Raw genomic sequence first — 24132 nt, 5'->3', positions numbered from 1 at the left:
AAACGCCAATCGGACTGGCAGATTCCAAGTCTCCCAGCTACGTGACACCCTATGTGAGTAATTCTCCTCTCCCTCCCACATGAGGCCTCGGTTTCCTCGTCTGTAAGATGGGACTGTCACCTGGGGCCTTGGGCAGACTCTTCTCAACTGCCTCCCTTGATGCGCTCAGGGCTGCCAGGTGGTCACAGAAGCCCTGGGTTCAGCAGACCAGCCAAGAATGCCCATCTCCCATCCTTGATGGGGCGTGTGAACCATACAGGGGACAGGGAACTCACTACCTCAAAATTCTCTAACTGGGCAACATCTGTTCTGCTTTTAATGCTGAGCCAAAGTCTGGCTTCCTTTAACTTTCCCACCAAGCCTGCATCCTGCCCACACACAGCCGGGAGGATATTTAAAGAGGAGAGTGGGTTCCTGCTCCCCAGGTTCCCTTTTCCTGGTTACAGACCCAGGACTCAGAATTCAAGGACCTGAGGGATTTGGAACCTTCCATCAGAAACTGGTCAGGCCTCTAGCCAACCTGGCCTGGAGAGACCCAGCGCTGGTAAGGAGGCCAGACTCAGCACCCCAGGTCACCCCCAAAGTAAGACAACAACAACCAAATGGGCCAATTCTTCATTTTCAACCTGGAAGTAGGATTCAGGCTGGTGAATGCACTGCAGGCTGGCGTAACTTGGATTTATTTGCATGTCTTGCTTACAGAGCGGGGGTGATTCACACCTTCCTTGCAAATGCTGGCAGAAGTTTGGGAGTTTAAACGCAGGGGCAAGCAGACAAGAGCGACAGGAGGGGAACCTGGCAGGAGACGGGACAGGAGGAGAGGTGGGGCCCTTCACTAAGAACCTGAGGCCCCGCGGGGGAGTTCAGGCCGGCGGGATGGCAGAAGGAGAAGCAGACACATTTAGTGAAGCGGGGGGCAGGGGCCTTCAGGGGTGTTGTGTGGGGGGTCTTCAGGGTTGTCGTGCCTTGAGGGACTGGTGTAGAGCAAGTAAAAGGGAGAGGACTGGGGGCCAAAGGCACAGTAATCAGTGACCAAGGATGCAAGCCTGCCTTTGGGCAGCCTGGTGTGACTTCCACATCTATAAATGCTATTTGCATAGTGGAGCCAGGTGTTACATGGGGGCCAGGCTCCGAAGTTGAGTGACCATCTTGTGCAGTCGAAATCCTCCTTTTGAGAAGCGGGCAGAACTGAGAGCAAAATTTAAATATTAATTCTCACTCTCTCTTTGGCAGCCCTCACCAGGTGGCAGAATTCACCTAATATCCAGGCCGACGACGCAATTCTGGGGTGCCTGGTGCAACTGCCCCCAGCCTCAGCGCCCCCAGGCAGAAAGCTGGGGGCTGTGCAGTTTATCATTCAAATTCAGACATTTGGGAGCAAAATGAAGCATAATTACATAACTTTTGAATACTTATCTACCAACGGTATTCGTTCTGCTTACATTGCTCAAGTTGTAAAATAATGTATATTAGTCACTCAGTCTTGTCCTGACTCTGTACAACCCCATGGACTGTAGCTCACCAGACTCCTCTGTCCATGGGATTCTCCAGGCAAGAATACTGGAGTCTAAAATAATGGTTCAGGTCAGAAAACTATTTTTATGGACTTCTCTGGTGGTCCAGTGGTTAAGACTCCACACTTCTACTACAAGGGGCACAAGTCTGATTCCTGGTTGAAGAGCTAAGATCCCGCATGCTATGTAGTGTGGTCAAAAAAAAAAAAAAAACTATTTTCAAAAATAAACAATTTTTTCCCCTAAAATGTGATACCAGATATGCTGGCAAGATAATAGGTGTCACCAGAACTGGATATGTCCTGGATGTGTAGGGTCACCAAGCACAAGATTGAACTCACAGGGGGCAGGAGTATAGAATGAACAAGTGTCCTGTGACTGCAGAGAGGCAGATTACCGTGATTATTGTTCCCACTGTCACCACCATCGTCACCACCACCACCATTGTCACCATCACTACCATCGTCACCATCACCACCACCATCACCATCACCACCATGATCATCACCACCATCGTCACTAGCACCATCACCACCATCACCACTACCACCATCATAACCATCACCACCACCACCACCATCGTCACTATCACCATCACCATCATGATCGTCACCACCACCACTGTCACCATCACTACCATCGTCACCACCACCATGATCACCACCATCATCACCATCGTCACCATCACCACCATCGTCACCATGATCATCACCACCATTGTCACTATCACCATCACCACCACTGTCACCATCACCACCACCGTCACCATCACCACCACCGTCACCATCACCACCACCGTCACCTTCACTACCATCATCACCATCACCACCATCACTACCATCGTCACCATCACTACCATCTTCACCACCACCATGATCACCACCATCATCACCATCACCACCATGATCACCACCACCATTGTCACTAAAACCATAACCATAGTCACCGTCACTACCATTGTCACCATCACCACCACCGTCACCATCACCATCACCACTACCATCGTCACCATCACCACCATGATCATCACCACCATTGTCACTAAAACCATAACCATCGTCACCGTCACTACCATTGTCACCATCACCACCACTGTCACCATCACCACTACCACCGTCACCATCACCACCATCGTCACCATCACCACCATCATCACCACCATGATCGTCACCATCACGATCGCCCTCTCCCCTTGGGGCAGTCCAGGCCCCTTCTCAGCAGGACCCAGGCATTTCTGGAAGAGGCCAGCTCCCACGGCCCACCCTCACCTTCCGCCTCCTCCGCCATCTCCTCTTCATTTCCACTCACGCCCGACGCCTCCATCTCCTCGTCCTCCACTACGGGTGGGAAGGCGGCCTCCTCACTGGCAGCGGCCGGGGCTTTCTTCTTCTTCCTCCGTGCATTCCTCTCCTTCTCCTAGGGCACAGGGATAGCGGCAGGTCAGGGTCAGCACCAGGGCCAGGACCTGGGCTGCCAGCCCGGGGACTCCCAGAACCAGAAGCCTGCCATAGCTGCTAGGGACAGTGATCCCGGCCACTGTCCCAAGGGCACTCTTCCCCGCTTGCGCCCCAGTTGCACGGCCAGACATGCCAGTGGTTATTTTTACCCACAGCTTCATTCTTCCGTCGTGTCCCAGATACACCAGGGCGCAGCGTGGCCTAGGGGCTGCCCCGACATCCTTCCGGAACGGGTGAGGAAGGGCTGCCTCTGCCTGGAGGCCCCCTAGGACTGCTCCAGCCCTGCTGGCTGTCCAAGCCAGAGCGACGACCACACTCCCTGGAGGGCACACTGCCAGGTGGTGCAGTCAGTACACTGGAGACAATGAATGAAAGAAGCATGCCCTTGCGGCACCACCTGCCCCCAGGCTAGCTTGGGTGGCGTGTCATTTCACCCCACCGGTCTTTATAGTACACCAGGGGACAAGAAAGCACAACGAATGATGTAGTCAGGGTCTCTGCCCCTCCACAGGCCAGCTAGTCAGGGAGACAGCAATCGACACATCAATTAAAAAGAAGACTCAGAGGTAGAAGAACGGCAGCCCATGGGGACAGACAGGGTGGGGCGAGACTGCAGGGGGGTGGGGCTCAGGAAAGACTTCTCGGAAGAGGTGACATCTGAGCTGAGTCCTGAGAAGAAGCTGGCCAGACAAGGCTCTGGACGAGAGTGGCCCAGGTGGAAGGAACTGCAAGTACGGAGGCTGGAGGTGGAACCAGCAGGGTGGTTCGAGGAACAGAAAGAAGGCCCTTGGTCGCCAGCCTTTCACTTCCCTCCACACCTCCCTGCCCCCGTCTGGTCCCCAGAAGCCCTGCTCCCCACTCTGGGAGCCAGGGGCTCACCCCCAGCCTGGGCACAAATCCTCCTTGACAGCTCCCATCTTTGCACCTCACTGTGCCAGGTGCCCCAGGAGGATGTCTCTTTACCCCCAGGCTGAGCCAGGCAGAGGTTCAGAAAGCGTTTGTTGATTGACTTACTGAGTGACTGAATGGGCAGCATCGGGGGCCTGAACACACAGCTGGCAGAGTCAGGGCACGTGTGGAGGCAGCGTGTGCTGGGGATCCAAAGTCACCAGGGACTCCCAGGGGGGTGCACTGGCCCCTAAGAGGGGACCCACCCAAATACCGCCAGTGTGATGGGAGGGGCCGCAGCCTGAACCCTTTGGGTTCCCAAGGAAGGAGATGGAACCTAAATGCTCCTCGACGTGTCAACAGCTCCCAGCAAAGCCTCTTACCCTGGATTGACTAGGTTCCTCCCAGAATAAACGTCCCTGGTGGCTCAGAGGTTAAAGCATCTGCCTCCAATGCGGGAGACCTGGGTTCGATCCCTGGGTCGGGAAGATCCCTTGGAGAAAGGCATGGCAACCCACTCCAGTATTCTTGCCTGGAGAATTCCATGGACAGAGGAGCCCCACAGGCTACAGTCCAAGGGGTCGCAAAGAGCCAGACACGACTGAGCGACTTCACTTTCACTTTCACTTTGAACCCTAGAATGGAACCTTACTTAGAAATGAGCTCTTTGCATATGTAATTATGTGAGATGAGGTCTTATTAGGTGAGAAAAAGAAGAAAGAAGAAGGTTGCTCAGTCGTATCCGACTCTTTGCAACCCCATGGACTATACAGTCCATGGAATTCTCCAGGCCAGAATACTGGAGTGGGTAGCCATTTCTTTCTCCAGCGCATCTTCCCAACCCAGGGATCAAACCCCAGGTCTCCTGGATTGCAGCCGGATTCTTTACCAACTGAGCTATTAGGGAAGCCTGGAGAATCCCAGGGACGGGGGAGCCTGGTGGGCTGCTGTCTATGGGGTTGCACAGAGTCGGACACGACTGAAGTGACTTAGCAGCAGCAGCAGCAGTAACTGAGCTATGAGGAAGGACCCTAAATCCAATATGACTGGTGTCCTTAGAAGAAGAGAGAATCTCGGACATAGAAGCACCCAGAGCCGCCAGCTGAGGAATGTTTGGGATTGTGGGCTGGCCCCATAAGCTGGGATAGCAGGGGGGCCTCCCCTGGAGCCTTCAGAACGAGCAGAACCCTGCCGACACCTGGATTTCAGACTTCTAACCTCTAGGATTACAAGATAGCAAGTTTCTGTACCAGTCTGCGGTACGCTATTACAGGGAAAAGGGCACTAATGCACCTCCCCTCTGCCAGTTCCCAGCCCCATGCAGCCCAACTCACTCTCGGACAAATGCCGCATCAACTCCAGGTGCCAGCAGGCCCTGCCCAGCCTGGCCCCTTACCATGCAGGGCCGCGAGCAGGCCTCAGGGGTCCCCAAGCCCCAGCCCCTGCCCAGGAGTCGGATCACTTCCTGTCCTGTCTCCTTCCTGAGCAAACGGGGCTCCTCGGAGTGCAGCCACTCAGAGTATAGGGAGGAAGAGGGAAAAGTCCGTTTGCCCGTTAGTCACGGTTTCCGTCACCAGCACTCGGCCAGGGCTGCAGCCCCACCCTGCCAAACGTCCACCGGGCTCCTGGGCACGCCCAGCTCCACCGCCATCTGCCCGCCTCCAGGGGCTGGTGCAGCCCAGCCCCAAATCCTGAGCTTCTCCCGGGAAGGTCCCCCAGCTAGAGCTTGCGAGGACACGAGAAAGTTGTGTGGCATGTGGGTTCTGTGGGTGCGGCTGAGGGCTCCCGCTTCTTCCCCAATCTATTTTTAGCAGACAGGGACCCACTTGAGTGTTTGGGGCTGGGTGATCAGCTGCCCGGGGGGCTGGGTCAGGGGTAACACTTGGAGCCTCACAGGGAACAGGGGCTTCCTGTGGGCTAGGCAGGGAGGCACCTCCTGGGGAAACCGAGGTCCCTTGGACCCACAGCCCAGGCCATGTCGTCCCAAGCCAAGTGAGTATGATGTCTAGACTGGAATTTCCCCAACACCGGGTCTGAGACGCTGGTGGACTTTGTGTCCCAGCAATCATACCAAATCCTTCCACACGTGGCCCCAAACCCCGGAATTGAGAGTTGTGTATGGAACAGGAGATGCTGGCGATACTAGTGTTAGTGACTACAGCTGATGTTTATTAAGCACCTACTGTGTGCCAGGCCTTCTCTACTTACAAATTTCCTGGCTCTGCACATCTACTCTGCAAGTCACAGAATTCTGCTCCCTGCTTTAAACTCCCCAGCCATTCCCGAGAACCCACAATATAAAAACTCAAGTCCTCCCCACTCCATACAGTCCAGTGTAATTTAGATCTAGACCCCACTCAGGTCTCTAACTGGTTTACCTTCCAGGTCTTCTACAAACACTGCCCTTCTTATGCAGATGTGCTCACAATGCCCTGGCCACAGGACCTTTGCACTGGTCATTCTTCTGGCTGAACATCCTTCTCCCAGACACCCACAATGCCCACCTCCATCAGGGTTTTACTCGTACATCACCTCCCCAGAGAGGTCTTCCCTGATTACTCCATCAAAATGAGCTAATCTCACTCCCCATCAATCACTTTCTACTACTATCCCTCATCATAACATCTTCAGACCACAATCAGAAATCATCTGTGTGTTAACGCTAATTTGTCTTTCCAGCTAGAACTAACCTCTCGAGGGCTGGTACCTTTGTTCTCAGCTGAATTCCCAGCACACCTAGAACAGAGCCTGGCGCAGAATAGGCACTCTGTAACTACTTCTTTAGATACACGAAACTGATAGACAAAGCCACTAGCTCAGAGAGGCAAAGACACCTGCCCAAGATCGCACAGCTCACGGGGTCGAGAAGTTCAGACTTCACTGCAGGTCAGGTTCAAGCACTTCCCTGCCTGACCATCTCTCTCTATTCAGGCCTGGGCAGCTTCAGATGAAGAGGCAACAGAGGAAAACAAGGCGAGGCGGGGGATGGGTTGAGACAGACAGAGACGGAGAGACACGGAAGCTGAGCCCCAGGGCCTGGATTCACAGATGGGAGGAAAGGGTAACCTTCGGCCATTAGCAGGGGGAGGGAAAACCTCGGAGAAGTCACCAGTGCCAGATGTTACATAACTCTGGGACGTGTTCCGCCTGCCCACCCGACCCTGCTTCCTGCTGACGTTGTCGGTGGCCACACTCAGGCAAGGTCTGGCGCAAGGCAGGAGGGGACACCCCCTGACCCCCTGCTTCCCCCACTGCTTCCTCCGTTGGCAGAGGGTGACATGTCTTCCTGAGCTCCAGACAGGGTCTGGCCGGCAGCCAGAGGTGGCTGCCCCTGCCTCAGGAATCATAAGGACCTGTCTCCCTCCCGGGATCTGCAGGGTGCGGGGCAGCATCTTGTGAGGCCTGGCTGCACTCTCCAGTGACGCGGAACTCACCCCTGCATGCCGGGTGGCCACTGTCAGGATGGATGGACCCAGGGCTGATGGGGCCCCACATCCCTCAGTGTACTTTCTCCGCAGCCTTCGACATAAGTCCACTCCCTCGCAGTCAGCAGGGAAAGAGAGCCAACCCCACTCTCCCAAACAGCCCTTTCTCATCCACAAGTGACTGGCCAGGTTCACCCATCTGCTGGCCTCAGAACATGGCCTGCTGGCCCCCACCTTCTGGGCCACTGCTTCCCACCAAGACCACCTTTGCTGAGTTCCGTGGGAGTCCTGGAACACAGGGAGGGGTCCAGAAAGGGAAGCCGGGTGCCTACAGATGTGAGTTCAAACCCTCTCTGTGGCCTCACCAGGCCCCTCTCCCATCTGACCTCAGCATCTTCACCTGAGGATGGGGTCAAGGTGACAACCTCAGGGGTCTGGGGAGGGGCCCAAGATGGTGCTCAGGGTCCCCCTGCTGCTCACACCCCCTCCTCCTCCTCAGCCCACCAGTGATGCCGCCTGTCCTCCAGCAAGTTCAGGGTCTGGGGACAAGGAAGACGACCGTCTCTATCAACTTTGGCTGCGCTTTGCTGGAACCCGCACAATCTACCTCAAGCCCAGCCCCCACCGGGTGGCCTCTCAGCTCACAAACCTTCAATGATTCCCAGTGTCCATTAAAGAAAGACTCAGTTCCTCAGTCCAGCAGGAAACCCCACCCACATGTATATGGATGGCACCTGCCATTTCTTCCGTGGCACATAATAGGCACTCAGTAAAGCCATGCGGAGCGTGCAAGGGGGGTGAGGTCCGATACTTATTAAGCATTGATCAAGGACCACGCCTGGCCCTTTACAAGTAGGAAAGCCTCTGCAGCTCACAGCAACCCCACGAGGCGGGCCGGTCTTACCTCCTTTAAAGCGAGGCTGAGTGCCACAGGCACCACCAGTCGGGAGGCAGCAGAGCTCTGTGTGCCCTTTAGCCCAGGGCCCCACTCTGTACCATCTGGCTAGGCTGCCTCTGAATGAGTGAATGAATGAATGAGCCAATCGATTAATGAACCAATTCCTCAGGCAATCCAGGAGTGGACATACTCTACACCCAATCAACAACCAAGAGAGATGCGACACCCCATCTCTCAGTGCACTTTCTCCGCAGCCTTCAATGTAAGTCCACTCCTTCGCAGTCAGCAGGGAAGGAGTGCATTTACATTGTCCAGTCATCCAAGCCACCAGGCACCAGGTGGCCACGGGCAATTCACTACTGAACCCGCCAACACTGCCACCGCCACATGGCTCTCAGTGAGGGACGCTTACGACATGCCAGGAACACTTCTAAGCACCCCACGCCCATTTCACTCAAACTGTTCCCACAGCAGCCCTTTGAGGTGGACATGTGTGTGCTCAGTCGTGTCTGACTCTTTGTGACCCCATGGACTACAGCCTGTCAGGCTCCTCTGTCCATGGGGATTCTCCAGGCAAGAATACTGGTCTCTTCGAGGGGATCTTCCCCACCCAGGGATCAAACCCATGTCTCTTGTGCCTCCTGCACTGGCAGGTAGATTCTTTATCAACTACGCCACCTGGGAAACCCACTTTGATGTAAGAATTATCCCCATTTCATAAGTGGGGAAACTAAGGCCCAGAGAAGACAAACCACTCACCCAAGGTTGCAGAACTAGAAAGCATCAGAATCTGCATTTGAATCTGGGTGTCTGGGGCGAGTCCCTACCATGGCTTTTCCTGCACATATTATTCAAGAGAGCACTTGAATAACACCCTTGAGAAGAAAAGCGGGGGGCCAGTGGCTTTAAAATAAACACGATGCCGATACCACTGCTAGTAGTTAGGGCAGCCTGAGTTCTAGGAGTAAGGGTTGTCATTATCATTTACAGATGAGGAAACTGAGGCTCGTGGGGTGAAGCCACTACCCAAGGTCACAGGTGTCAATTCATGAAACCAGGACTTGATTTCACTTTCTCCCAGAAGACGAGCCACACCACCTATCCAGCTAGTACCTCTGGTTCCCCAACCCACCCTCTCAAGTTCTGGGGTCTTCAGGGGTGCAGCAGGGCCGTGCCCCAACGAAACCTGGAAAGTGAGGCTGTGGGCCAGCAGGCTGTGAGAGGAGACTCCTGTAACCCAATAGCCTGGGGAAGGCACGCTGGTGTGTGGGCTCTGGGCTGGGCTGAGCAGGGAATGGGAGGGGGAGGGGAGAGGCAGGGAGGACTGACAGATCAGAGGGAGGAGGGGAGGGAGCAGGAAGAAGGCCTTTCTGTCCCTGGGGGATGTCAGGGCCAGCCCCTGCCCTTGGTGTGTACAGGTGACCTGCCACCCACCTCCAACCACCACCGCCACCTTGTGCTACGGGATCTTAACAAGCGTTGTGTTAGAGACCAGGTGCCCCTCAGCCTCAGCCCTCACCATCTTCCTCCCTGAAGAAACCAGAGTCCTGGAAAATCTAGAAGACCAGCAGAACTCCTTGTGTTTGAGTGAGCCCTGCCTGGAGCTTGAGGAGGAACAGAGGAGCACTGGGAACCAACTGTAGAGCAAGCAGGGGAGGGGCAGGAGGCACAGCCCAACCGGACACAATGGGGACGGGGTGCAGGCAGGGGCCTGACCCAGTGAAGCCTGCAGGTGGGCCTCAGCCCTGACCACAGGGCCATGGCAATAGCATCTTCCTCCAACCAAGAATACTCAGGGGGCTGGGAGTGGGTGGGCTAAGTCGTTTAGTCACGTCGAACTCTTTGCGACCCCATAGACTGTGGCCAGGCTCCCCTGTCCGTGGGATTCTCCAGGCAAGAATACTGGGGTGGGCCGCAATTCCCTCCTCCAGGGGATCTTCCTGACCCAAAGATTGAACCCATGTCTCTTATGTCTCCTGCACTGGCAGGCACGTTCTTTACCAACTGCACCACCAGGGAAGCCCAGGGGGCTGGGGAGTCATGTCCTCAGATTTAGCACAGCGCTCCAGAGCATTCAAGGAGGGAGATTTTGGTCCCTGATCCGCCTGCCACGCTGTGTGACCCCAGCAGCTTGCTTGCCCTCTCTGGACCACGGTGGGCTGCATGAGGAGCAATTCAACCCCCACCCCCCAGACAGACTGCACATACTTTGAACCCAGCAGAAGCCGCCCAACCATGGGGAACTGGGGTGTGGAGAGCTGTGTGTCCCCCTCCTGCCCCTTCACATCTGCAAGGAACTACACAGCCTGCCGACCAGAGGCATGAGTCCTCAGGTCACGTAGCTGTGGGTTCACCCCCAAGTCAGCTGTTTATGAGCCTGGCTGAGTCTCAGTTTCCCCAGATCTGAAATGATGACCATGCTTGACGTGTCACAAGTGTGCCCAAAAGGGGGAGAGAGAGGGATGGAGGGAGGGAGAGAGAGAAGAGGAAGAGAGGGAGGCAGAGAGAGAGAGGGAAAAGAAAAGGGAAAAAAAAGAGAGAGAAGAAAAGATGCCGCCCCCAAATGGCCCTGTAACAGCTTCCCAGTAACAGCTGCGGAGGAAGTGTGCAGACCATTCATAGGAGCAGTGAGGCGAGCCCGCCCCTTCTGTGCTCCTGGGGGAGGGAGAGCTCAGAGCTGCTTCTCCAGTCCCCTGGAGGACAGGGCTGGGCCGGCTGCCCCCCGGGGTGGCCCTGAGACTGTGAGTTCAAACGGGAGTGGGGGGAGATGCTGACTTAGGGTTCATCTGCCCCGGGTCTTCATTCCAATGTGCTGACAGCCCCAAGTCCCTGGTGAGTCAGTGCCTTGACCCACCACGCTCCTTCCTTCCTCCCTGCCCGGAGCTCAAGGCCCTCAGAGGGGTCTGACCGGGGAGTGCTAGTGAGGAGGGGGCGGGGTGGAGGGTGGTGGAGCCCGGGAGGCGGGAGGGTGGGCCTGTCCATTGAAGTACCCAGGAGGGATGCTGACGGCATGGGATCAATCCCAGCAGCATTCCAGGGGGACCACTGAGCAAGAACCGGGAGGGGCTGAATCCTGAGCCAGACCTGGTGTTAAGACCCCTCCCTGCCCAGGGCTCCGGGGCTGCAGCGACCACATGGGCCCACGGTGTGACCCCAGTGGGGAAGGAGGGGAGAGGAGGTTGGGGGGGGACTCACCATCTTCAGCTTGTGCTGCTGTAGAATCTCATCCAGGTTCTGCCTCTTCTTGTAGTTGAAGTAGAAGTTCTTACACTGGGACACGGTCTTGGAGCCCACCATCCGGGCGATGGCCGACCAGTTCCGGCCGTGTTCCAGGAGACCTATGGGAGGAGGACGGCAGATGAGGGGCGCGTCAGGGGGGCTGGAAGGGCAGAGAGGGCCTGTGTCCATGGCATGGAGAGCAGAGCCCCAGGCCAAAAAACAGCCCTGATCCCGGGCCTCAGGCTCACTGCACCGGTCCAGGGTTTCTGGGAAGAGACACACGTGGGATTGGGCTGGTGGGGGAGGGCACAAAAAGGAGGGGGCTGGGCTCCCTGAGAGAGGCCTGGGCTCCAGGAACTGGAAGGGCAGGTGGGAACAGCCAGGGTGCATCCCCACTGAGGTCACCATCAAGGGTTCTGGGGGCTGAGGGCTGAGGTCAGGGGCACAGACCCCGCCCGGGGCCCCACCTCTCCTCCTCCCCTGCCGGTCGTGACCCGGCACTGACACTCGCTCGCAGCTGCAGACGAGGAGGCCTCGGGAGACCGGGCTGTTTTCCGGCCGCACCGGGCCAGGGAAAGGAAGGAACGTGTGAGCAAGGGTGGGAGGGTGGAGTTCGGGTGGGGGTGAATCAGGCCAGGAGCCTCCGTGCCCAGGTTAACTGGGGCAACCCCAAGCTCCCCTGGGACACCTAAAGGCCCACCCTGGACTCGGGCCCCACCAGGTTGGTTCAGGATCTGGGGTGGACTTGCCCCACAAATCACAGCCACCCTCATCTCCATGAGCTTCTCACACAGCCTCAGAGATTCCTGATGTGGGGAGAAACCCCTAGGAATTTGCAGGCACCACCCCAGACTCACCTAGGGCAGAGAAAGCTCCCTCCACGCCCACAGACTTGGGCCAGAGCTGCGCCTCCAGCCCCTATTCCATTTTCAACACCGTAAACGCCAGGCTCAGCAGAAATGCAGTCCCCCCGACCCCCCCACCCCGCCTCAAGCCGGCCCTGAGTCTCAGCCCATCTGCCCGCCGTGCTCCGAGTACACGGGCTCGCCTCACATCAGCCGGTGCCTCTACGTTTTTATGTCTCGTATCTCCTGGTGGGCAGCGTGCCTTGTGCGCCCAGGTCAGCCCGAGCAGGGAGGGCCTGCCCCCGCTCCTGACGGCTGCAGGAGGGGCTGAGGGGACGTTCCAGCCTCCAGGGGCTGCGGGGCAGGACTGGGCCCCCAGAGGGCAGCAGGAACGAAGCCTGAGTCACGTTGCTGGGAACAGAGCAGCCTCTGAGCCCCGGAGCTAGACTCCTAACGACTAGCGAAAGATTTCCCATAACGAAGTTTGAGGTCGTCTTCCTTGAATCAAATCAAGCTGCAAGCCAGGAGGGCTATATTTTGCAGGGGTGGGAGCCTGAGGGGCTGACATTCTGACTGTCGATATTTTCTTTCATTCATTCATCCATCCATCCATCCCTCCATCTACCCATTCATTCAAACATATGCCGGCGGCTTGCTACATACAAGGCTCACACAGAAATAAAACAGCATCAAAAACAACATCAACAAACCACCGTGTCACATGGCTGAGCAACCTGGAGTTTGCAAAGCCCTTCAAAGATTTGGTTCCCTCTTATCCTTGCTGTCGAGGCCACGGCCGTTTTCACATCCCCTGGACGGGAGGGAAACCGATGCTCCAGAGATCAGAGCAACTCACAAGCTCATGGGGTGGGCCATGGGGCCGAGTGGACGTGGGGACCGGCTCCCGCCTGTAGGCCCAGCTGGGTGGGGGAGGGGGTGCTGGACTGACAGGCCACCTGCTCCCCTGCAGAGGCCACCGAGCCACGTGGCTCCACGGCCGCTGCTCAGGGTTCCTCAAGGACAGGCACGGGGCGGGGGGTTGGGCGGGGTTGGTGGGGTGGGGGGAGCCGAGGCGTGGGATCAAGTGTAACCCAGCCCCCTGACCTTTCCCGCCGCCTGCGCCAGCAGCAGCTGCCACTTCCAGAGAACCTGGCCGAGGACGACGGGGACACGTTTATTTATATTTCCCCAACCGGGGCCAAGAGAGCCCAGGCAAACACGTTGGGCCGGAACCCCGGGAGGGAGAGGGCGGGTCTCCCATCTGGGCCTGCTGGGGGGGGTAAGTATGTGGGGGGTAGGGGGGGTGGACAAGGACCCAGGGGGTGGCTGGACCCCAGGGAGGTTGACATTTACAAACTGGACACATAAATAAGGAGATGGCGTGGAGTTGGCTGAGAAGCTGAGGTTCTAATTAACTCCACTCGTGGCAGCAGCAGGGGCTTGGAGGGCAGGGGGGGTGTTGCCCAGCCCTGCCTGAAAGCTGCCTGGGAAGGACCGCTGGACTACGCCATCCCGAAGCCCTGCCCAGACTTGCTGTGTGTGGTCCCCGCCATTCCCTCTGCTCTCTGGGCCTCAGTTTCTTTAAGTGCTGTGCAAAGAGCTGGGGTGAGTGTCCTAATATTACCAGCCAGGACACCTAGGGTTGGGGTGGACGGGTATGGGGTGTCTTCTGGTTCTGAGAACCCAGACCAAGGGTGCTGGGCACAGGGAGATGCCCTGTAGACCTCATGAACCTGATGAGGCGTAAAGCCCCTACCCCTCGACCTGGAGAGAGCACCTCTGAGCACACACTGTCCAGGACCCCTCCCGGATCCACCTCAACACAGACCTCCTTCCCAGGGAGCCCCCACCCGACAGCCAGAGAGGCTGGGAAGGGGCCCTAGAAGAAAGTGAGGGTGGGACCCCACGGTAGAGAAACCCCGAGTCCCCCCCCCCCAGCCTGAGGTCCTTGTCACCCCTGGGGTCCCCGTCACCGTGGCCCAAAAGCCCCCCCCCCAATCCCCAGTCCCCTCCCCGGAGCCACTCACTCACATCCTCTCATCTGCGTCTCCCCCTCGGCCAAGTTTTCCGGAAACATACGGCTTGGAGGATGCTCCAGGGATCGGAGCTGGGAGCAGCGGGTTGGGAGGCGGGAGGCTGGGCGGCCGTGGTGCCGGCTCCGCAAGGCTTCTGGCTGGCGTCTGCTGGCGGCTCAGCTCAGCCTCACATCCTTCTCGTCCAACGGCGGCGCGAGGGAGGAGGGAGGGAGGGAGAGGGAGGAGAGAGGAGGGAGGAGAGAGGAGGGAGGAGGGAGGGGCCGGGCGGTGGGAGGGGCCGGGCGGCGGAGGGCGGCAGGCGGAGGCTGGCTCCGGGGAGGGCGGGGAAGCAGCTCCGTGCTGCGCGCGCCGGCCCGCCGGCCCGCCGTGGTGGCCCAGGGCTCCTCCGGCAGCGCTGCCACCCCTGAGCCGTCTCCCCCCCACACCCCCCCGCTCCCGGCAGCTGCGGGCATGCGAAGTGCCCTTCGCCTGATGGGGGAGGGCGGCGGGAAGTTGTCGGCTGTGTGCTCGGTGCCCCGTGCCAGGCGTCACCAGGGAGCACCGCGTCCGCGCCTCCTCCGGGCACCGACGTGCCCAGCGTGGGCGCTTAGCCCCAGACCCCTGACGCCCCCACCGGGGAGAAACCAAAGACCCCACCCCCACCCCCACCGCCTGTCCGGCAGCCTCGCCGCGGCGCACAAGGACTCGGCCGATCTTCCTGCTGCCTGACCCAGCGAGACGCGTCAGGGCTGAATGTGACCTCCAGACGGAGGCTCCCGGGAGCGGGCGGGCGGGGGAGCGTGGCAGAAGCCCAGGTTCAGAAGGGGGCGGGCCAACTTGGCACTGGCCTCCCCCTCCCTCTCTCCCCATCCGTGGCGGTGGCGGCGTCAGCAGCGGTAAGAACAGATGAGAGTTCAGAAAAACAGAGCTTTTCCACCCCGGCAAGCAGCCGGGGAGCAAACAGCTTCTTCCGCCGTCATTCCCCTGTGCGCTGGTTCCACCTGTGGTCTGACCCCCTTCCCGCCTGACTGCTGCCAGGGCGGCCAGGCCCATCGTGGGGGACTCTAGAAGACTGGATGGGCTGGAAGGGGGCGGTGGGTGGGCAGGGCTAGGTTCGCCTTCTAGGAGGAAACTTAGAATCTGAGGGGATTCTTCCAAATGCAAATGAGACCTCCAACCCCTGAGGATGGGAGGGGGGAGGGTCTGGAGTCCTTAGAGAGCTCTCTGCTCCCCGAGGGTCTTGGGGCCATGGCTACCTTTTTCTTCCCTCTCTGGGACACCCAGGTCAGCCTGTGCCCCATAAAAAACACCTGCTACAGATGCCCCAGGCAGCTCCCAGGGAGTTGAAAGTTAACTGAGTTGAACTTTGGAGCGAGATCCAGGTCATGAACGATATCTTCAACTCCCGGGTCATTGACCTGCTCATCCCTTCTGCCTTCAAGCCTTTCCATCCTGCCCACAAAACCCAAGGAACAACAGTCCACCCCTGTCCCACCACCTTGCCCACAGACCTCGCCGGGGCCCTGGGGCACACCCCCAGGGAGGACAACAGAGCCCAACCGTGCTGGGGAGCTGGACATCCCACCCGAGTCCCACGATCCTTTCCCTGCAAGGGAGGCCCAAGGGAGCTTCTAAGGATGCCAATCCAATCGGGTCACTCCTCTGCTTCAGATTTGCCAGTGATGACCCAATGCTCTTGGAATAACACCCAAAGGCTTTGGCGTGGTGCGTGAGGCCCTGCAGACTCGCCCCGCTCCCGTTGTCCAACTTGATTCCTACCTCTCCCCTTGCTCCAGCCACCCACCAGGACCTTTCCTGCCCAGCCCCTAGGTGTGCCCCAGGGCATCTGTACTCAACTGTCCCTGCTGCTTGCATGGCTTTTTCACAGATCTCCTTCTGCCTTCCTTCACTTCTCAGCTTCAAGGGACAGCTCCTCAGAGAAGCCTGCTGTGACCACTCTTTCCAAAGCTCTCCTCCCAGCCACCCTGCTGTCATGGGGTTTTGGTATCTCCAGAGCACTTATCGCTGCTCCCTGAAATTATCTCCTTGGCTCCGCTGCTCACTGAGGGCAGTGTCTCTGCACCCACAACTGCTAGGTATGCAGGAGGCACCCAGCAAATGAATAAAGCTCCAGATACCCTAGGCGTGTGGGTTTGGGGGCTCCCTGGGCATCCCCCAGGCGCCTCTGCTACCTTGCTGGGGCCCCCAGCTTCAGAGAGGAGTGGGCTGAGCATTTATCCCCAGGGGGGTCCTGAACATTCCCCAGAAGAGAAGGGAGGGAGTGCCCCCCTCTCACACCAGGGGCCCGCCCTCACGTACTCTGTGCCCCAGACAGCAGATTCTGCCAACATCCCCTGTGGTTTGGATTCCCCGACCTCACTTCTAATTTCTAAGGAAGGAGTTTCGTTCTGAAGCGCCCGGGAGGCAGGAACTAGGAAGTGAAATTGACCAAGACAGGAAGTCAAGCCAGGAGGTCTGAGTCATGGAGCGCAGAAAGAGGCGAAGGAGCAGGGGGTAGCCGCAGAGGTGATGGTGGGCGGGGGGGGGGTTCCCTGTGATGGGGCTTGGCCTGGCCGCTCTGGTTGCCCTGGCTACCCTCAGCAGGGAGCTTCTCATACACTGTCTGGGGGCCTGAGACAAACTGTTCTCACGGGAGCAGTGTCTAAGCCCCCATCAACTCAAGTACACAGGCCCCCAAAAAGGCCTTGTCCCTGTCATGTCCCTCCCCAAGGTGCTGCCCTTTCAGGGTCCCCACTGCAGGCAGCTCTCATCTCTAGGGTCTGCAAACCTGCACCAATTACACCCCCCAACCCCACTATGGGCATGTTCTGATAACCTGAGGGCGGAAGTACACCCGCGGGCAGTACCACACTGCCATCCATCTGCATCCTGGGAATTTCACAGCTGCACCCCGGCCCCCCCGCCCCGGAAACTAGCATCCGCCTCCCAGGAAACACTTGTTTCCCACCACCCCAGCCGGCCCCCGCCAGCTCCAGCCAGCCCTGAAGTTTTCTATTCCCTCCATGAAACAGCACAGGCCACTTGCAAGAAGGACGTGTCCACAGCCCTCCCACCAACCGCTGCTTTCCAAGAGAAACTCTGGTTTGCAAAACAAGATTTTCTGCCTAAAACACTATCAAAGGAGCAGGGTAAAAAAAAAGAAAGAAAGAAAAACCAGCCGATTTAGTCCTGAGTCATGCCACTTCCTTATTTCGGAAACTCCAAGCCCTGGGCGGGTTTGACTTGGACTCAGTGCAGGGTTGGTGACCTTGCCGGGAACCTACTGTGTATCTGAGCTTCCAACACACCTCCCGCCAGTCCCCGAGGGGATTCGGCCAGACAACCTCACACCTGAACTCGGACTTACCTTTCTACTCTTTTCAAAGTAAGCCTCAGTGCCTACACTAGCCTCGGCTTCAGCTATTACATCTGCAAATCTTAGGGACAATGTGATCTCCCAACATATGATCAAAGACATTAAGATGAAAAAAATATCACCTGTGTGCAACCTGGCATCCTACCATTTTGGGCAATTATGCATTCTATGTCAAGTTTTCCAATAGAGCACAGCCAAGTGGTAAATTCTGGGGCCAAGCAACTCCAGGATATTTGTTGTACAAGCTCCGGCTCATCACTCAGCCCCTTGGGCCTCAGTTTTCCCATCTGCAAAGCAGAAGGTGTGTCTGTGTGCGTGTGTGAGTGTGTGCACACATGTGTGTCCTCAAATATGGAGAAGCCGCCTTGAAGGTCCCTTGGAGGATTAAGTAAGATCATTCATGCAAAATTCAGGGACCAGCGAGCACCGGCCACGTGCTAACAGGCATTGTCATTACTGTGCAACCTGCCTTGGGTCTCTTTCTCTGAGGAAGCACCAACTTGAATGCCCATGTGTGGATTTTGCTCCTGGAAGTTTGAGTGGGCTGGGAGATGCTTGACTTTACTTTCAAGGCTGCTGCTAAGCAACAAGAGAAGGGTCTGGAGCTTACCCTGGTATCTGGCTGGGTCCCCCAAGTTCAGGCAGAAACCCCAACTCTCTCCTCCTGAATACCAGAAGAACCCAGGTTTGGGGAACAGTGCACCCAAGATGAAGTTGAGCTCCAGCAGGAGGTGGTGACAGCTCCCCACCGATGCCAGCCCCGGGATGGTGCAGGCTCTCTTCTAATGATCTTCGAGGTCACCCCATCCCTGTCCATGAACTGTCCCCAGTCCCCACTCAACATGCTGGTCCTGTTTCCTGCTGGACCCTCACTGATCTGCGTACTCAGAAGTGACCCAGCATCCTGAACCCGGGTGCATCCATCAGCTGCCAACCCTGTGCACTGACCATGGTGTCACGCTGCTCATTGTAAGCCCCAGTGAGCATGTGCATGGCTGTCCAGGCCAAGCACACCCGCCGTTGCTCTCCCGTGGTCCCTGCAGGAAGGATGGCAGGAGGCTTTAATGACAGACGTGTGGAAGTGGAGGCCTGAGCTCCCAGGCTGGGGACTCACACCTCCCCTCCCCAAGCCCTCGACTCTTCATCCGTAAAAACTAATTAAACCAGCCAGTGTGCACAGCAAGCACTTTGGAGGTGCAAAGCAATTAGTGGTTTCTCCCTCAGTCCCCATGAAAGGAGGCGAGTCCTGCGGGCAGAGTGGGCCTGGAGTTACTCGGGGAAGAGCTCTGGGACCCACCTGGGCTCCACCCAGGCTGATGGGCTTTGCTTGGGGGCACCAGGGCCTGGTCTCTGCAGGGCCCTCCCCCGGGTCCATGCACCTTGCCCTCAGCCTCCTCACCAAGCGGGCCACTTGAGGCCAGGGAGGGGCTGGCAGTGCGGAGCTGGGCCAGTGCCTATTTCTGGTCTTGGGAATGGTGTGCCCGGGGCCTCCCCTACCCCCCTCCACAGCTGGCGCCCTGTCCACCAGAGAAGGGGGCTGGGGACCAGGAGGGGGTGCCAGCCAAGCCCAGGGCCTCCCACTTAGCTGGGTCAAGACTGCAAGCCAGGCCACGCTGACCTTTCCCAGGGGAACCAGAGCTTCACATCCCAGCCCAGTGCCTGCCCAGCATGGCGCTGGGCCCAGGGGCAAGCGGCCAGCTCCCTGGGGCTGCCCTGCACTTGTTTGGTCCCCACCTGGTGTGAGCCCCAGGGCAGGCAGCCTGACTCCACATACAAAGGACGGGCAGGTGCTCACCAGCTACCTGGAACCCTGCAGTTCTCCTGTCTCTGGGCCACGCCTCCCCACATTATGGCCTCTCCCTGCTCTAGAGCAACCACCAAACTCTTGCCCACAGCTGGTCAGGCTGGCAGGGGTGGGATGGGGGTAGCCCTCCCAATGGCTTCTCCATCCCTTGCCTCTCTTTCCCTTGCTCTCTGGGTTTTTTTGGTTGTTTTTATTTAACTTTTGGCCACACCGTGCAGCAGGTGAGATCTTAGTTCCCTGACCAGGGATCGAACTTGTACTCCTTGCACTGGAAGGTGGAGTCTTAACCACTGGACCATCAGGAAAGTCCTGCTTGCTGGGTTTTAACAGCCTGTTACTTGACTTCACTGCCCTTGCCCTAGGGCCTTTGCACATGCTATTCCTTTTCTGGGATGCACTCCCCCAACTTCATCATCAGATTAATAGTAGCCAGGCCCATGGACTCATTTATTGAAACCTCACACCAGCCCCATTCTGTAACTAGGGTGCCTGGGTTTGAATTCCAGCTCTACCAATTAACAGCTGTGTGACTTAGCAGGTCACTTAACTTCTCTGGGTCTCAGTTTCATCATTTTGGATAGAGAAACAAGAAATAGCATCTGCCTCATAAGGTTGGTGGGGATGAAGTGATTTAACACACAGATCACCTTTAGCAATACCTGCTACATGGAAGTACTGACAAATACTTAATATTATTACTTATTATCCTGTGCTTTGGGTATCAGCCCCAGGGCCCTCTCCCAGTGCCATGAAACCACCTCCAAATGTCATCTTATACCACCAACCCCATTCTCAGGGAAGGGGCCGAAGCCCCCAGAGGTGTAGGTACTGTTCAGCGTCACCCACAAGAGACAGAGCCAGGACTCAAATGCAGAGTCTGTGTGCTGAACTGCAGGCCTGCCACTTCTGAGAACCTACTGTATACCAAGGACTGCACAAATAAGGCTCACATCACCCTTCTAATGCCTTTCAGTGATGGCATCCCCATCTCATTTTGGAGGACAAGGGAAAACGAGGCTAAGACAGGCCAGGTCAGGGTCACAAGGCTAAGGGGCTGGTTATCGTTCCAAGTGGTTGATGGGCTAAGTCACCACCCTCCTAAGCGTTTCTGCTTTCTTTTACTGAATCCTCACAAAGGGGCTTCCCTGGTGGCTCAGTGGTAAAGAATATGCCAATGCAGGAGACATGGGTTTGATCCCTGATAGCAGAAAATCTCACATGGTTGCGGAGCAGATAAACCCAAGAACTGCAACCACTGAGCCCTCGTGCCATAACTACTGAAGCCTGCACACTTAGACCCTGTGTTCCACAAGAGAAGCCACCACAGTGAGAAGGCTGGGCACCACAGCTAGAGAGTGGCGCCTGCTTGCCACAACTAGAGAAAAGCCCACGCAGCAAATGAAGACCCAGTATAGCCAAAAATAAAATAAATAAATAATTTAAAAAAAAAAGTAGTCGTACTGGATTAGTGTCCCCTGCCTCTCGTCAATTTCATGTCCACCCACCTGTAACCTGCGAATGTGACCTTATTTGGAAAAAGACTTTATAGACGCGATCAAGTTGAGATGAGGTCATGCTGGATTAGGGTGGATCCTTATAAGAAGAGGAAAATCTGGACAGAGACATGCAGAGGGAAGGCAGCCATGGAAGATGGAGGCAGGGATTGGAATGTCTACAAGCCGAGGAACGCCGACGGCTGCCAGCAACAGCAGAGGCTAGAAGAGAAGAGGCGGGATCCTTCCCCAGGGCCCTCGGAGGGAGCCCAACCCTGCCGACACCTTGACTTCGGACTCATGGCCTCCAGAACTGTGAGAGAACACGTCTCTGTTGTTTTTAAGCCACCTGAGTTTGTGCTTTGTTACAGCAGCCCCAGGAAACTAATACAGTGGGTGAACCTTGAGTTTTCATTGTACAGATGAGGAAACCAAGGCACGGAGAAGTCGACTGGTTTGCCTGATAACACAGAGCTAAAAGACCCCGAGGCTGAGGTCCAGTATCTCTCTGGGGATGATGGACTGTCTGCAGATTGTCCTACAAGGCCTGGCTACTGGAAGTCCCGCAGGATGCTCGGAGCAGGCTCAGTGGTCCCAAGACCTCGGGGACACCTGGATGCTCATTTCCTGGGCTCCCCGAGGGAGGGACAGAGCTGGCTCATCTCTGGTACCCTTGCCCTGCACAGGGTACAGCACTGGGCTGATATGAGTGATGGGTAGGAGGATGGGTGGGTGCCATCTGCCTTGGACACAGCGGGGTTTGAGGTACTTTCCTGGGTTTCTGAGAGTTGGGGGCCTTGGAACTGCCCTCTCCCCCACATCCCCACTCTCTGTGGAGAAGGAGTCCTGGGGGCTGCCAGCACCTGCCTCTCCACCCTGAACCCCTCCTGCCGCCTGGAACACGCCGCCTTTAGCAGCCACCCTGAGCAGTAATTGTGCAGATTGCTGTAATTCACAGCGGACGAGCGCACTGGCGCTCGTCACATTATCACAAATGTCACTGAGCAGGGCCTCGGCATGCACTGTTCCCCGGGGGACACGCACACCACCGTCTCTGTGGGCTGGGACTCAGGATGAGATCACTGCCGTCCCTGAGGACCCAACCTTGAGACAGTGGGGCACACTCCCGACTCAGCCGATGAGTCATCCCCAGCCGTCCTCCCAGCCCCTGGGTCTGCCCTTCCCAAAGGGAGAGAGAGGGCCGAGCAGCCAATTCCCCGTTCCCAGGCAACAAGGAGGGAGCCAGGGATGGGGTTGCCATGACGACAGAAGACGCAGCTCAGGCTGGCGGCCCTGGGACGTGCACGTGGAGCCCCTCACGGCCCTGGTGGTGATGGAGGGGTCCCCTGGGGCAATATCACTGCCAATGGCTGAGATCTCAGGGTCTGATGTGTGGTTTAAAAAAACCATGCGATTCTACACAAATGTTCACAGCAGCACTAGGCACAAGAGCTCATAGGTGGAAACAACCCAAGCATCCGTCAACGAACGGACAAATGGATAAACAGAATGTGGCATGTCCATACAGAGGACTACCACTTAGTCATAAAAAGGGATGAAGTGCTGACACAGGCTAGGACGTGGATGAACCTCGACCGTATAATGCTGAGAGGAAGAACTCAGATACAAAAGGGCATTCATTGTATGATTCAATTCATGGAAAAGTCCCAAACAGGCAAATCCACGGTGACAGAAAGCGGACTGGTGGATGCTGGAGGTTGGCAGGGCTTGGGGGGTGGGGGGTGGGGAGTGGCTGCTAATGGGTACGGGGTTTCCATATGGGGTGATGAAAAGTTCTAGAATAATGGTTGCACCATACTGGGAATGTACTTAATGCCACTGAATCGTACGCGTTAAGATGGTTAAAACGGTAGATCTGATGTTATGTGTGTTTCACCAAAATTAAAGGCAGGGGAGAAAAATCACTCATTTTTCAAATAAAGTCTCTGTTGCACCCCACGGCGAAATCCATACCAGAAACCACAAAATAAACACAGAAGACAGAAGGAAAGGATGACACGGCCCCCTTGGAGGGCTGACAGCACCCGCTGTGCCCTGGCAGCTAGAGACCATGCCCACAGGCCCCCACTCGTGCTCCTCTGAGATGCTGAAGTAGGACCTCCCCCACGACAGGAAGCATGACTGCTCCTCCTCTTACCCACAATGCCGAGGGCCAGCTGGGCCCTTCCTCCTGCTCCGCCTCGCCTGAAGGCTGGGAGCTTGGAGGAAGGAGGTCTGGAGCCTCCAAGGGGCAGGGTACCTTGGACAGGAGCCCGAGGGGAGGGGTCGGGTCCCAGGTGGAGGGCCTGACCAGGTCTGGGGCTGTTCCTCATCAGTTTCTCTCTCCTTTCTTTTAATTTTTACTGGACTAAATAAAGTCCCTTCCTTGGTGGCTCAGTTGGTCACGAATCCGCCTGCAATGCAGGAGACCCGGGTTATATCCCTGGGTCGGGAAGCTCCCCTGGAGGAGGGCGTGGCTACCCACTCCACTGCCCTTGCCTGGGAAATCCCAAGGACAGAGGAGCCTGGCGGGCTACAGTCCATGGGGGCGCAAAGAGTCGGACACGATTGAGCTACTAACCACACCAGCACACAGCTGCTTTACAGTGTGTGTTAGTTTCTGCGCACCTGTGTTCAGTCGCTTCAGTCGTGTTCGATTCTTTGGGACCCTATGGACTGTAGCCCTCCAGGCTGCTTGGTCTATGGGGTTTCCTGGGCAAGAATACTGGAATGCGTTGCCATGCCCTCCAGGGGATCATCCCGACCCAGGGATTGAACCCGGTCTCCTGAAATGTAGGCAAATTCTTTACCACTGAGCCACTGGAGAAGCAATCAGGGTTAGATTCTGCTGTATAGCAAAGGGAATCAGCTGTGCGTATACATATATTCCCTCTTTTTTGGATTTCCTTCCCATTTAAGTCTCCACAGAGCACAGAGTAGAGCCTGAGCCATACAATAGGTTCTCATTAGTCATCTATTTTATACATAGTATCAATGGTGTATATATATATATCAATCCCAATCTCCCAATTCGTTCCACCACCCTCTTTCTCCCCTTAGAGTCCATATGCTTGTTCTCTACATCTGAGTCTCTACCTGATCAGCTTCTGAAACACCAGGACCAGACGCTCAGGCCCCTCAGCTCCCCTACCTGGGGCCGAGGGTGGGAGCAGGGCACTCAGCCCGCAGTCCAAGGTC

General features: G+C 56.8%; 1 protein-coding gene across 18 annotated transcripts in view; it reads right to left on the bottom strand.

Annotated features, from left to right (window-relative positions):
- NCOR2 (nuclear receptor corepressor 2) overlaps positions 1 to 24132 on the bottom strand; it is a 237298-nt gene that overhangs the window by 48999 nt on the left and 164167 nt on the right. For all 18 annotated transcript variants that reach the window (XM_070769371.1, XM_070769385.1, XM_070769387.1 and 15 more), the window contains 2 exons: positions 11378 to 11520; positions 2783 to 2930 (listed from right to left, as the gene is read on the bottom strand). In XM_070769371.1, coding sequence (XP_070625472.1) covers positions 2783 to 2930; positions 11378 to 11520 — 291 coding nt within the window. The remainder of the gene's footprint in view (positions 1 to 2782; positions 2931 to 11377; positions 11521 to 24132) is intronic.

This window comes from Bos indicus, chromosome 17 (genome assembly GCF_029378745.1).
Source record: "Bos indicus isolate NIAB-ARS_2022 breed Sahiwal x Tharparkar chromosome 17, NIAB-ARS_B.indTharparkar_mat_pri_1.0, whole genome shotgun sequence".
NCBI classification, from domain to species: domain Eukaryota; kingdom Metazoa; phylum Chordata; class Mammalia; order Artiodactyla; family Bovidae; genus Bos; species Bos indicus.
The sequence above is the reverse complement of the archived record's forward strand: the minus strand, read 5'-3'. Positions and strand labels throughout refer to the sequence as shown.